General features: G+C 37.3%; 2 protein-coding genes across 2 annotated transcripts; both read left to right on the top strand.

Annotated features, from left to right (window-relative positions):
• The first annotated feature begins 2,440 nt into the window (after nucleotides 1-2,440).
• LOC132177619 (nuclear pore complex protein NUP62-like) lies at nucleotides 2,441-4,507 on the top strand. The gene is made up of 2 exons (XM_059590017.1): nucleotides 2,441-3,152; nucleotides 3,350-4,507. The coding sequence occupies exons 1-2, from the start codon at nucleotides 2,552-2,554 to the stop codon at nucleotides 3,970-3,972; spliced, it is 1,224 nt and encodes a 407-aa protein (XP_059446000.1). The 5' UTR covers nucleotides 2,441-2,551; the 3' UTR covers nucleotides 3,973-4,507.
• Nucleotides 4,508-6,213: 1,706 nt separating this feature from the next.
• LOC132177611 (nuclear pore complex protein NUP62) lies at nucleotides 6,214-13,611 on the top strand. The gene is made up of 9 exons (XM_059590004.1): nucleotides 6,214-7,884; nucleotides 8,187-8,280; nucleotides 10,198-10,276; nucleotides 10,827-10,949; nucleotides 11,377-11,454; nucleotides 11,779-11,882; nucleotides 12,121-12,208; nucleotides 12,299-12,397; nucleotides 13,150-13,611. The coding sequence occupies exons 1-9, from the start codon at nucleotides 6,306-6,308 to the stop codon at nucleotides 13,240-13,242; spliced, it is 2,337 nt and encodes a 778-aa protein (XP_059445987.1). The 5' UTR covers nucleotides 6,214-6,305; the 3' UTR covers nucleotides 13,243-13,611.
• The last annotated feature ends 409 nt before the right edge of the window (nucleotides 13,612-14,020 follow it).

Here is a 14,020-nt window from a genome sequence, read left to right as displayed (position 1 = left end):
TCTATGAGTTAATATTTAATTTTTAATGCCTCATAACTTGTTTTTAAAATTTAGGGGAAGAAGGTTAACCTTTTAGGGATTGTATCACCCAAAAGGGATTCGATCATCCTAAATTTGGTGCTAATGCCTAAAATCTGGTGCTAATACCTCAAATTTAGTGCTAATACTTTAAGTTTTGATTTTCCTTTAATATCTCTCTTCTTCAATTTTTATTTTTTATTTTTTTTTTAAAAGAGCAAAATATCTGACATTATTATTATTATTTTTTTAAAAAAAAATCTTGGTCACGTCAGACTTTGGCAAATGTTAGGATGACCCCAGGTTACCGAAAATCTATACCCGATGCAGAGAAGTAACTGGAAAAACCATAACCAAAAGATTGGTAATTTGGCTTAGCAGAAAAGGAAAAAAGAAAAAAGAAGATAAATAAAGAAGATAAATAATATTTGGAGTTAAATTTCAAATTAAAAAAATGATATTCTGCATTCTCACATGTTTATCTCTCAACATTTTTATTTACGTGACACATTTACATTCACTTGTTTTTAAGACCGGCTTAATTGGGATTTCCCAACGTAAGGACCGTTTGGGTTTATGGTTTCAAAAAATGCCATTTTAAAAAAGCAATTAAGTATTTAAAAAAATCATAGTTTGATCTTTACAATTGCAGAAAAGTATCACAATGTTAGCACCTACTCCTCCCTCTTTAGTTGTTATCGTCAAAAACCACACATGACGCATCACTACTAATTGAAGAGTTGCTCATATTATTTCTTATGAGAAATAATAAAGGCACAATTTTGGATCAACTTTTTTTTTTTTATGTGGTCATTTAAAAAAAATAAAATAAATTTTTAAAGCAATAACATCTTATGTGATCCTTTTTTTTTTGGTTTTTTTTTTTTAATTTAAAAAAAAAATGGTCTTTTTCTTCATAATAATGACCTTTTTTTGTTTTTTTTTTTTTAAAAAAAAGGACCACATATGATGTTATTGCTTTAGAATTTATTTTATTTTATTTTATTTTTTTAAAAAAATAAAAAATAAGAAAAAAATTTGATCAAAGTTGTACGAAAAAATTGTGCCTTTATCGTGACTCATTTCTTATACTCTTGGTCTCCTTAACTCTTTTGCCAGCTGGACTGTCACTACAATCGATAAGAGTGTAAGAACTTATTTGTAATTGCGTTTGAGAGACCTAAAAGTGTTTTTAATACTCAAAAAAATTTATTTTTTTTTAAAAAGTACTTGTTTAGTAAAAAAATTAAAAGTGTTTTTAAGGGTCCAAAAAGCCTAAAAATGGCTAAAACGTACTTTTGACAAAAATTTAAAAATGAAGATTTTATCTGAAAGCTCTTTTTGACTTAAAAACTCTATTTTTCAAACATAATCTCAAATAGATTCTAAATCGTCATACACACAACAAAACTCAAGAGGTCGCTACCACCTGCTCTTCTTTTAGCTTTTCCTCATATACTTTCCCAATGTTAGATACTCCACGTGATAGTGGTAAAGATCTCCTTTGGTAGACTTTTGTGTGCCCTTTGTTTGACAAGCCGTGTATCTTTTCTTTTAATTGTATTATCATTTGTAGGATTTGAATATGTTTTTATTTGTTGTTTTGGTATATATATATATATATATATATATATGTTTTTATTTTTTTGAAATCGTCTCATAAACTTTAGGCGATAAAAAGTAATGAGAGTGAGAGCAAAAATTAGCAATAGCTTTTTTTTTTTTTTTTTCTTAAGTTTAGAGCACAAAATTATTTTTTATTTTCCTATGAAAATATATTTTACAATGGTTTCCCTTACATTTTCCTATATCATTAAAATATTATTTCTTTACAAAATACAAGCTTTATGCCTACCTTAACTTTTTTCACAAAATCTTAACACAATCTTCAATTAAAGACAAAAGGATGAAAGAAGAGAGAGAAAAAATAAATATTTATATTAAAATAATGTATAGGAAACCACTTTTGGTTTTCTACACATTGAAAAATACTGTAGCAATCATTGAAGGTTGGTTAAATATAAAGAATCTGAAGTGAGTGGAGTTTTGTGTTTTGTGTTTTTTTTTTTTTGGTTGAAATTTTTCCTAAATATAATGAAGAGAATGACATATAAGATATCTGTGGCTAGTGCTCTTAATAGATGTTTGTGATTGCGTTTGAGAAATAGAGCTTTTAAGTTAAAAAATATTTTTTGGCTTGAAACTTTTGCCAAAAATGTGTTTTTGACTATTTTTAGGTTTTTTGAACCCTTAAAAGCACTTCTAATTTTTTTATCAAATGAATATATTTTTTTTCAAACAAATTTTTTTAGTGTTAAAAGCTTTTTAGGACATTTCAAACGCAATGCCAAACATGCCTTTAGTAGTGTCAAATCAACCTAAAAGGAAAGAAAAAAGTTGAGGAGAGTGGCCTTCCCAAACAAGCTTTTTCCCAAACAAGCTTACTAGTCTATGCTGCTGAGAGACCGCTTTACCCTCCGAAAACCCTCCAGTCATTCGTACAGACCCGCGAGAAGCGAGCTAGAGAGAAACCATGTCGGGCTTCTCATTTGGATCTTCATCGGGTTCTTCTTCTTCACTATCCACGCCCGCATTCTCCCTCTCGAACTCGCCCTCCTCCGGATTATCATTCGGATCCTCCGCCCCCCGATTCGGATCCGCCACCGCCACCTCTTCTTCCCCATTCGGGTTCGGATCCTCTACTTCCACTTCCTCTTCTTCTTCAGCTCCTTCCTTCTCCTTCCCCTTCAATTCCGCTTCGACCCCCGCTTCCTCCTTGTTCGGAGCTGCACCGTCTTCTTCCTCTGCAACTTCCGCTTCCCCCCTGTTTGGGACAATCTCATCAACCTCAGTTTCGTCCCTATTCGGTTCAGCTAATTCTGGGTTTTCCTTGTTCGGGACCGCCTCATCTGCTACTACTTCGGTCTCCGCCGCGGCAGGTTCTGGTTCGTCCTTGTTCGGAACGACGTCGTCCTCCGCTCCCAAGTCTAGTTCCCTCCTGTTCGGAACGACGTCGCCCTCCGCGGCACCAACCTCTGGTTCACCTCTGTTCGGAACGACGCCGTCCTCTGCGGCGCCAACTTCTGGTTCGCCTCTGTTCGGAACGACGTCGTCCTCCGCGGCTCCAACCTCAGGTTCGTCATTTTTCAACTGTGTTTGAGATCCTTGATCATTACCGTTTGTAATAGGATAATGGTTATGGTGTTTATATTGACAGCTATGTCTTTCTCTCTGCTTTTGGGAATTTTCAGTCAATTTGATAATCGATTAACTGAGATGAAAATAGATTCTCTCTGGGAATCTTAATGCTGAGCTATTCAAATTCGTGTAGGTGATGGAGGGGACGAGGGTGAGGTAGTAAAGAAACCCATGTGTCCAAATTCTGTAGAGGAGGCTAAGAATGATTCTGCTGCTGCAGCTTCTAAGGCTTTCGGTGCAGTAGATGAAGAAGAAAGTGCTGAAACTTCCCCTTTATCATCTCTCTGCGTAGAAGTAGACAGACATGTCCCTTCTCCTCACAATGTCCCAATAATCAAACGTATTTTGCAGAAACATGGGGACATAACAAACGGCAGCATATTGAGGAGTTTGGAAGCAAAGTTGGCTTTCCTGGACTTGATTGGTGATGTAGTGAATCGGCTTTGCACCCATACATTGGAGACCCTTTGTTCCCATGAACTTCAACTCATGGAGACAAATGTAGCCGATGCAGTTGCTGTTGGGTTCAAGGTGGAATGGTTGCAGCAAAGGGTGGATGAAATCAAGACAGCTAAATACCAGGCATGTTCTAAAGAGTTGGATGAGTTGGACAAACAAATAGAGGCTGCAAAAACATCTTTGATGGAGATGGAGCTACGACGGGACGATTTGGCAAGGGATGTTGCTGCCATAAAAAAAGCTAAAATTGAAGGAAATGGTTTTTTGGGTTGTACCCTTAGTGAAGGGCTGCTGTGATTAGTTTCTTCTAGAATCGGTGCAGGCCGGAGTAATGCTATATACCTAATAAGTATCCACATTCCATTTCCTTTCCTAAAGTTGATGTGATTTGATCCGTTATAGCATTTGGTGGATGAAAATGAAATTTTTGGTTGGACCATGCTACATCAACTTTTGACAAATAGAAGATGAATACTTGTCCGGTATATGACACTATTAATGCGGGGTGTGATGGTTGTTTGGAATATAAAAATGGGTTTTGTACATAGCTTCCTCATCCTCTTCTTTTGTTGTGGCTAAAAACCCATGAGGCTAGTAGTAAACAGCAGTAGATGGTGTTCTTCTTCTTTCTTTTTGTTGTGGTGTTCTCATGTCTCCTCATAATGGCATGGCCCGTATCTACTGTAAATAGTTTTAGGGAGGAATTTGATGCAAACATCAGGTAGAATTGGCTTGTTAGGAGATGGTGTCTAATAGCTTGTATATACATATTAAGATTGCACTTAAACCATGTGAAATACTTATGATTGTAACATATTACCACGCTTCTGAATCCGGCGTCCATGCTATGGTGGCCCATGCTATTCTATAGGTTTGCCCTTAATGTGACTCGAACCGACGTGGAGATATCAATGCACCATGCACAAGAGAAAATAATGCATATGCATTACACTACAAACTCATTTTTTGAATTTTTGCGAAGTGCATTGAGATCCCTTGCTATCTGAATTTCAAATTCAGGCCGTTCAAGGAGTAGTTACGAGATTTATTTGTTTAGGACAAATGAGTTCTACAATTTACATTCTAAACTATCTAAAATAGGTGAATCCTATAATTTCCTCTCTTAAAGTACCTAAATTTCTCTAAAACTCACACAACATCATAATTGAAGATCATGCAAGATGCACAAAATTTATTTATTTTTACATTTATTTTTTGTAGTCTACAATGCAGTGTACATTCCTATAAGATAGGCACACCCAATGCACATAATTTTTCAAATGGTCACTTTTCTATTTTTTCTTTTCCAACAACAGTCATATTTTTCAAATGGTCATATTTTCTAACAGTTAAGTTCTTCAATGGTCATATTTACTCAATATAAATAGAACAATTTCCTCTAGTTACACAATCTAAATACAACTATTTCCTCTCTAATTTTCACCTGCTACAACCCAATTTTATTTATTTTTTCCATTCATTATTTGCATTCCATCTATGGATTAGGTTTGGCAATGCATGTTGGCGTATTGGGTCAACTCACAGGTCAATATGATATGAATTCACCTGAACTGTGACGTCCCACATTGTTTGGACATGGAAAAGATGATGTGTTTATATGAAATATACTTTCTCTAAATGATATGAGGCCTTTTGGGGGTAAACCCAATAATAAAACCGTGCGGGCTTGGCCCAAAGCGGACAATATCATATTACTTGGAACAGGGATGTCATACCACTTGGAGCAAAGATGTTACGTGAACACAACCCATTTAGTTAAACAATTCAAATTCCTCAACTTTAACACGCATAACCTGTTTAATTAACTGTTATGACTTCCCTGAAGTTTTAGGAATTTTTCAATTTTAACCAAAAAGTTCAAAAATTGGCAATTTAAACCTTCCGTTTAATTTTTCTGTTAAATTGGACGGAAATTTTTTGTAAAAAGCCTGAGGGTAATGATGTAGTTTCATAGATTTCCGTCTATTTTGACGGAAAAATTAAATGGAAGGTTTAAATTGCCAAATTTTAAAACTTCAGGGGGGTAGATTGTCAATTTTTGAACTTTGGGGTTAAAATTGAAAAACCTATAAAACTTCAAGGGGGTAAACTACATTTTTCCCAATAAATAAGTTGTATAGAGTTGACCTAAATACAACTGGTTAACTTGTATATGAATTAAAATGCAAAAAAAAAAAAAAAAAAATCTTAATTTATACGGATTGCATATGAATTTTAACCTTAGGGTTTTGTTTTTTAATTGTGAAAAAAATCTAATTTATTTAGTACTGGTTATGTGGGTAATGGAGAGGTAAAATTGAAAGAGAAAATTGTTAGGATATTGACATTAAAATGTTTAAACCTTGTATGATTGTAGAAGTGTCTATGCTTAGGAATAAGTGAAATTTTTCCAAAAATTATAGACAGCGTTTAGTGGAGCAAACGACAGAAGGCTGGTCGTTTAAAGGAAAGAGTCATTTTGAAAAAGGAAAAAAAAAAAAAACAAAGAAAGAGGAGAGAAAAAGAAAGAAGAAGAAGAAGGCCGGCTTAGAGACAGCTTTACCCCCCAAAACCCTCAATTTCAAAACCCCGCAATCTCTCGCACGCAACCACCAGAGGCGAGAGAAACCATGTCGGGCTTCTCATTTGGATCTTCATCGGCTTCTTCTTCTTCACTATCCACGCCCGCATTCTCCCTCTCGAACCCGCCCTCCTCCGGATTATCATTCGGATCCTCCGCTCCCCCATTCGGATCCGCCACCGCCACCTCTTCTTCCCCATTCGGGTTCGGATCCTCCACTTCCACTTCCTCTTCTTCTCCAGCTCCTTCCTTCTCCTTCCCCTTCAATTCCGCTTCGACCCCCGCTGCCTCCTTGTTCGGAACTGCACCGTCTTCGTCCTCTGCAACTTCCGCTCCCTCCCCGTTTGGGACAATCTCATCAGCCGCGCCCACCTCAGGTTCGTCCCCATTCGGTTCAGCTAATTCAGGGTTTTCCTTGTTCGGGACCGCCTCATCTGCTACTACTTCGGTCTCCGCCGCGGCAGGTTCCGGTTCGTCCTTGTTCGGAACGACGTCGTCCTCCGCTCCCAAGTCTAGTTCCCTCCTGTTCGGAACGACGTCGTCCTCCGTGGCACCAACCTCTGGTTCACCTCTGTTCGGAACGACGCCGTCCTCTGCGACGCCAACTTCTGGTTCGCCTCTGTTCGGAACGACGTCGTCCTCCGCGGCTCCAACTTCTGGTTCACCTCTATTCGTAACGACGTCGTCCGTTGCGGCGCCAACTTCTGGTTCGCCTCTGTTTGGAACGACGTCGTCTGTTGCGGCGCCAACTTCTGGTTCTTCTCTGTTCGGAGCGACGTCGTCCTCCGCGGCTCCAACTTCTGGTTCAACTCTATTCGGAACGACGTCGTCCTCCGCGCTACCAACCTCAGGTTCCTCTCTGTTCGGAACGACGTCGTCCGCTGCGGCGACTTCTGGTTTTGGTTCCACCCTGTTTGGAACAACAGCCTCATCAGCGAATACAGGTTTATCCCCATTCGGAGCTTCATCATCCGCTTCTCCATTTTCAACTTCGACCACCGTCTTTCCCTCTTCTTCTTCTTCTTCTTTGTCTTCTGCTTCAACCACTCCTGCATTCCCATTCGCTTCAAGCTCAGCTCCAAGTTCAACCACAACCTCGCCTTTCTCTGCTACCGCTGGGATTTCATTCTCAAATTCTTCAGCTTTTTCAAAACCCACGACACCCTCCGCTGCTGTATCTTCCTCTTCAACTACAACAACGACTACGACAACCTCTTCTGCCTTCTCATTCGTCCCACCCTCTTCCTCAGCTTCTCAGCCTTCATTTGGGTACACAGCCTCTTCGGCCGCCGCTGCTGTTTCCACCACACCTGCAACAAAGGGTTCTTCTCTGTCCTTTGGAACATCTACGGCTCCGTTGTTCTCGACGGTCACCACCACGACTGCTTCCACTCCAGCTGCTACTACTACTAGTAGTACTACTACCGCTGCTACACAAGCTTCATTTTCTTTGCCCGCATTTGGTGTGAGTTCTTCGGCTGCAACTAGTGCTTCAACAGCAGCAGCAGCAGCCAGCTCCGCCTTTTCTTCGGGCAATGTAGGAGCTTTTACGGGCTTTGCGTTTAGCAAACCGTCGACGCCTGCTTCGTCCTTGCAATCACATTCGACTACTGCTGCGCCTACTTTTGGTGAGTTTGGCATTTTTAATTGTGTTTCAGATGTTATTGTTTTTCAGCTGTAGGAGGTGGTTATGATGTTTGTGTTAACTGCATTATCTTTGTTTATGCTGGTGGGACTGTATGGCTCATCACCTTTCTAATTTATATGCATCTGCGTATCGCGTTATATTGTGTCATAGATTCTTAAGCTATTAACTTGTGATATCCTCTTCCATTAACAACTTGTTTAAATGCTGAAGTGCCTAGATCAAGCAGCAGTACCTTCTGTTTGATGTTCAAATATCCTTTGATTGTTCAAATTGATTTTGTAGGTGTCTCTTCAACTTCTGCAGCTGCAACAACTCCCAGTTTGAGCACTACTGGTGCGCAGACATCATCATCTCTTATTGTGTCCTCCAGTAGTGGGTATGTGTGCTTACTCTTAATAGTAAACTTGTTCACTTTTTTTTTTCCTGGAATCTAGATTACCTATTTACTTTTCATTTTTTAATTTTTTTTTGGTAGGTTACTGCTTTATCTTGCTTTCTTGGCAGTTTATTTGCTCTCCGTGTCCTCATAACTTCCCTTGACATGGGACATATTAGGGTCTGTCTGCATGTGCTTGTCATGGACGCTAGGATAGGAAAAATTATGATCTTGTAGTTTGTTATGGAGAGGAAAAGACTTTTAGGGTTTGTATATGGAATTAGGGTTTGGAAAGATTGAATGTTGGTTGTTGAAAGAGGCTGGGAATCAGGAATCTGCTTGCTGGAAACTCTGGACAATGCGATCAGGATTTTTGGGTTGTTTCAATAGGTTATTCGGTGACAAATAATAAGGAAATGTAGGTAGGCTTTTAGGATTTCAATAAGGAAGGGAGAGGATTTGGTTTGGTAGAGAAGAAAAGAGGAATTTTCTTGATGTGAACGTGAACACTAATCATTGCATCAATTGTAGGCCAAACATAATTAAAAAATAATTCGAAAAATAAAATTATGTGCAGAATTTTATAAGATTTCAGGTCCGCCTGTGCACTATGCCCATAACTCATAAACTAGTAACTTAATTTAAAAACTATTTTGACCCTTAGATGTTTATATTTTAAGCTTCGAAATCATATAGGTCTTGCTTAGTCAGACGTTGTATGTTGGTCCTGCCTATGAAAGGTTCTTAAGCTGCCAAAACTGAAAATCATTCCGAACACAACAATTTGAGCTTTATTCAATTGTTTATTTTACTTCTTCGTCTCATATTGTTTGTCCAGTATTACATTTTGGAATGTCCGAAAAATTGTCTAGTTTGGAAAGTTGATCAGTAAAAACTTTATCCTAAATGCACTTTGATTTGTTGAAAGTTCAATGGTTTGAATTATTTTAATAAGTTTCCTTGACCATTTTATGGAGGTAGTATTTGAAATTTCTTCCATTTTATTTGAAAAACAAAGCACTAAATGACGTCCAGTTGGATTTTGTGAAGTGGACAAGCAATATGAGAGGAGAAAGAGCATTTCCCAAATCTGATTCAATGCTGTCTTCTTCGAGATCATTTTCCCATTTTGCTTGACAGTGGGGGCATAGCTAGAGGACCACACTTGTTTAAATTTGAAAACATGTGGATTAAAGCTGAGGGTTTTGTAGACTTGGTGAAGCAGTGGTGGGATTCATATAAGTTCTTAGGCACTCCATGTTTTGTCTTAACTAGTAAGCTAAAATGAGCCAAAAATTGATTTAAAGCGCTGGAATAAGGAGGTCATGATCCTAATTTGGATTTGGCTTTAATCAATGTTCCTAATTTCACCTCTTCTATCTTTTAGATCTAGTTAACTTTTTGGATTTTCGACACCTATAGGGTGGTTCTATCTCTTGTATACTCTTTGTGTACGAGGGCTTTGCCTTTTATTTCAATAAATTATTATTCATAAAAAAATATCGTGGAGGAATATATATATATTTTCAAAGTCTCTCAAATCTATATACCATTGAGAGCATAGATGATAATAATTGATTATATTTTAATCCCAAGAGGTTGGCCCAAGTGGTGGAGGCCTTGGTCTTGAGGTATTATCCCTTCAAGGTCCAAGGTTCAACACCTCATGGGTGCAAACAATTTCTTGGGGCCACACCCCCTGATGAAAAGCTAGTGATTTAACCAGTTCCGTGTAGGGAAACTTCCGAGGGTGCGGTGCATGGAACCGAGGTTTACTTTACAGGGGTGGGTCCGAAGGGCCCTGCCTTGGAGAGGTTCCCCGACATAAAATATATATATATATATATATATATATTAAGGTTTTCCAAGAAATATGAATTTGCTGCTTATAGTCTTCTGTTCTGTTTTGTCCTATAGGACAACTTCAAGTGTCAGCACTACAGTATCTACTGCACCAAAATTACCGTCTGAGATCACAGGGAAGACTGTTGAAGAGGTATTTCATGTCTTGTCGTTTTTACATTGCGATATTATAGATGAAATACCAGTTTGGTTTAGTTTTGCTTTATATGGAAAGAAGAATCTTGGACAATGGTACTTCTAGAGATATAGTCTTGGTGGGCAGTAACCTTGCGAGAGGAAAGTGGGATACTAAACTGTACACTACTTTTTTTTCTTTTTCCTTTCTTTAATCCTTTGGTGTTTTTTGTCTTTGAACTGAGGGAATAAGGAAACTGGTTTTTTAAAGAGAGAGTCTAGATGTGGAAAATAAAAAAGGAAAAGGAAGATTAATCTGTAATACATATGAATTTAAAACTAGGTTAAATAGTTGCTTCCTTCTGTCCATAACATTGGCCTATACATAGCTTTTATCAAAAGCTACTTTTATTTTGTAAGCAGAAAGGTGAGAGATTTATTTCAGCAAACCTGGGTCACCATTTTCATCAGACTTATTTCTAATTTTTTCCTGTTGTTCTCGCTCTTTCTATTCCACGAAAGGGTGTGATTTTATTTTATTTTTATTTTCTGGTTTCTTTTATTTGAAGATCATCAAGGAGTGGAATTCTGAACTACAAGAGCGTACTGGAAAGTTCCGAAAGCAGGCTAACGCGATAGCTGAGTGGGACCGGAGAATTTTGCAGAATCGTGATGTACTTCTTAGGCTCGAGGTAATTGATTTTCCGTTATCAAAAGAATAGTGTACTGTAGATTAATGTGAAATATATGAACTTCACAAAGCCATTTTTTCTATTTTATGTTGTAAGATCATTTATGAGATTTTATTGGAAGTTATTTGCCCTCAATGTCAATGGGTTGACAATTTTACTGAGATGGTGTATCATATGCCTTATTGATATTGAAACACAAGTTCTATTGCTTACTTACATTGGCAAGAAGATGACTTTTCTTCCCTCTCCCCCCCCCCCCCTCCCCCCAACACTCGCTTGCGCACAAAAAAAAAAGAAGGTGGGGGGGAAAAATTGATGGTGTTATCTTCACATTTTCGTTGTGGAATAGTGTTTTATGATTAGCAAATGGTTTGATTTACATCATTGACGGCTACTCATTTTGTTTTGCCATTAATCTGTACTTTAGATTGAAGTGGCAAAAGTGGTTGAGACCCAAACTAACTTGGAGCGGCAACTGGAGTTAATTGAGACTCATCAACAAGAGGTATTTTAGTAAGGTCTTTTGTCTATGTTGGTCTAGTTGCCAAAATGTAGCAGTAAGAACATTGTCCATAAGTCATTATCGGAGGCATTCTTAGGAATGTGTAAATCCTTTCTTTGGCCATATTCGAAAAGCAAAATCTCTTGTATAAATGTTGGTGTTTAATTGTTTTTTGAGGCATATATACTAGTGAGTTTTTAGAAATGTAGAGATTAGTCTTTGAACATTTATAACTTCGGTATTTTATTGCCCCCAAATATGCATATGTCTAGACATAATTTTGTGTGATATACAGTAAATGAGTATAATTCTCTTTTCTTTTTTTAGGTTGATATGGCTTTGCAAAGTATGGAAGAAGAAGCTGAGCGTATTTACAAGGATGAGCGTGGATTGCTTCTTGATGATGAAGCTGCTTCCACAAGAGATGCAATGTGAGTACTCAGTTCTTTGATTTGGTTTGAGTTGATCTGATGGACCCAAGTACATGACTGGGCTGTACCACTGCTGCATATAGCTCTGTTGTACGCCCGGTTTATAAATGGGTTAGATTCAGGTTGCCATTATATGTTTGCAGAAGTTACACATTGTTTTGAGGAAAATTTTCTGGATTCTGCTAATATATTGATGTCACCTTTGTTCTTCTTTTTTTTTCCGGGGTGCTGGATACAGGTACGAGCAGTCTGAATTTATAGAGAGGGAATTAGAGCAGATGACAGAACAGATCAAATCAATTATTCAGACCCTAAATTCCAACCAGGTAAATGCTCTAATTTAATGTTTCCACTCCTAAACAAGGTTTTTTCCCAACAGATGCCAACAGTTGAAACCTACTTTATTGTTTCCTTAGGGAGGAGAACTTGATGCAATTGATGGGATGACACCACTAGATGTAGTAGTCCGGATTTTAAACAATCAACTAAGTTCTTTAATGTGGATTGATGAGAAGGTTAGTATTATGCATTTTTTTTTGTTGTTGTTAAGTTTCTCACTCAGTTGACAGATCTCAATGCTGCTTAGAAAATTTCATGACATGTAGATTAGCTCTTATCTGTGTGTGTTTGCGTAATTCAGTAATTCCCATGTTTGGAATACTATGACCATGACGTTTACTAATGGTTTCATAAATTCAAAGACTTCAAAGTGCACTCAATTTTCAAATAAACCCTGACCCTTCTTTTCTAAAATGAAAAAGATTACTAATATTTTTGCATATATCTTTTAACTTATTGTTTACTGTTTGCTCTCGTAAATAAGAAACATTATGGCTTCGTTTGATAAAAACTATTTCCTTCTCTCTTAACAAACATTTAAAATTTCTTTCACTTTTATATTACGGAACACATTTTCAAACAAAAGAACAAAAAGCACCCCCTATAATCTTTTCAAGGCATTCTCGCAGTACTTCGGCAAGTCCTTGTGGTGGGAGCAACAATTGTTCTGCTTTAATTGTACTTTTCACATAAAATTGAGACACTGCTAACATTTTGTAAACCCTACTATACCAATGGTCCAAGGCATTCTCATTCCCTCAGTGCCCAAGGGGGAAAAAAATAATAATGAAGTAAGAAAATGAAAAAATACGAAGGTACAATGTGGTGGATACATCCATTTTTCACATTAATTTTTCATTACTCTATGGAATATGTGCATACAACTTTAATTCATCGCCAGACCACTCACTGTCTTCAATGTCATCAGGCAGGGGAATTTTCTTCTCGCATTCAGAAACTCGCCAGCCAAGGTTCGACCGCAGATCGTGAATTGATGGGTCCAAAGTTGTGGAGGTCCTAACCTCCAGAATTGTAAACTACCTCAATATTTTAGAAACCTGCTTCTACCAGGTAAGGATTGGTTATTGCAGAGGAAAAGGTTTCGTTACACAACTCATTCGGTTTTTTAGGCAATAGCCTGCATTTGCAGTGCCTATGAATGTTGTTATTTGTAAGAACTGATATTCTGTCTCTAATAACATTTTTGGGATGTTTTTAGCAGTGGAATTCTGTAGAAAAAGGTAGAGTGTCTGTAGCCATCTGTTGAAATATTCCCCTGTTTGAATCTGCCAGTAAAAAATGCAGATTATTCTAACATGAACCCTACCCTCATTAAATGGACGACCATGACTATTGTTTCATGTGTAAATGTATATGTTTCTTTGAATTATTTCTCTTATTATTTTTTGATTATATCAATGGATTATAAACCTTCAAGCTCTATAGTTTGGGCATTTGGGCATGGACATTAGTTATGTGAAAATGTACTGTATATTGAACTTCTTGACACTTTTTGCAAACGTATTTTTTTTCCCCACTTGAATAAATGGTGCCTTTAGAAAATGTCAGAGACAAGGATCTCTCTGGAGGAACTATCCTTAAATGGTGAAGATTTTATTTTGTTGGATCTAATGGTATACATAATGCCATATTATTTAAATTTTTAAATGATGTGGTAACATATTTACCATTTCATCATATATACATTGTTAAAGCATGTCCAGCAATAGTAGCTAAAAATATATAGTGAAAAAGCGCAACTCTCTATTTTATCTACTTTTTTTTATACACTGTAATAG

Source organism: Corylus avellana, chromosome ca1 (genome assembly GCF_901000735.1).
Source record: "Corylus avellana chromosome ca1, CavTom2PMs-1.0".
Lineage (NCBI taxonomy): Eukaryota > Viridiplantae > Streptophyta > Magnoliopsida > Fagales > Betulaceae > Corylus > Corylus avellana.
This window is presented reverse-complemented; position numbering and strand designations above follow the sequence as displayed.

Bases quoted from the DNA above. Each gene is read 5' to 3' on its own strand.
- LOC132177619 (XM_059590017.1), top strand. From the start codon at position 2,552: ATGTCGGGCTTCTCATTTGGATCTTCATCGGGTTCTTCTTCTTCACTA. The intron at 3,153-3,349 runs GTTCGTCATTTT...AAATTCGTGTAG, and splicing joins CTCCGCGGCTCCAACCTCAG to GTGATGGAGGGGACGAGGGT.
- LOC132177611 (XM_059590004.1), top strand. From the start codon at position 6,306: ATGTCGGGCTTCTCATTTGGATCTTCATCGGCTTCTTCTTCTTCACTA. The intron at 7,885-8,186 runs GTGAGTTTGGCA...TTGATTTTGTAG, and splicing joins TACTGCTGCGCCTACTTTTG to GTGTCTCTTCAACTTCTGCA. The intron at 10,950-11,376 runs GTAATTGATTTT...TCTGTACTTTAG, and splicing joins ATGTACTTCTTAGGCTCGAG to ATTGAAGTGGCAAAAGTGGT.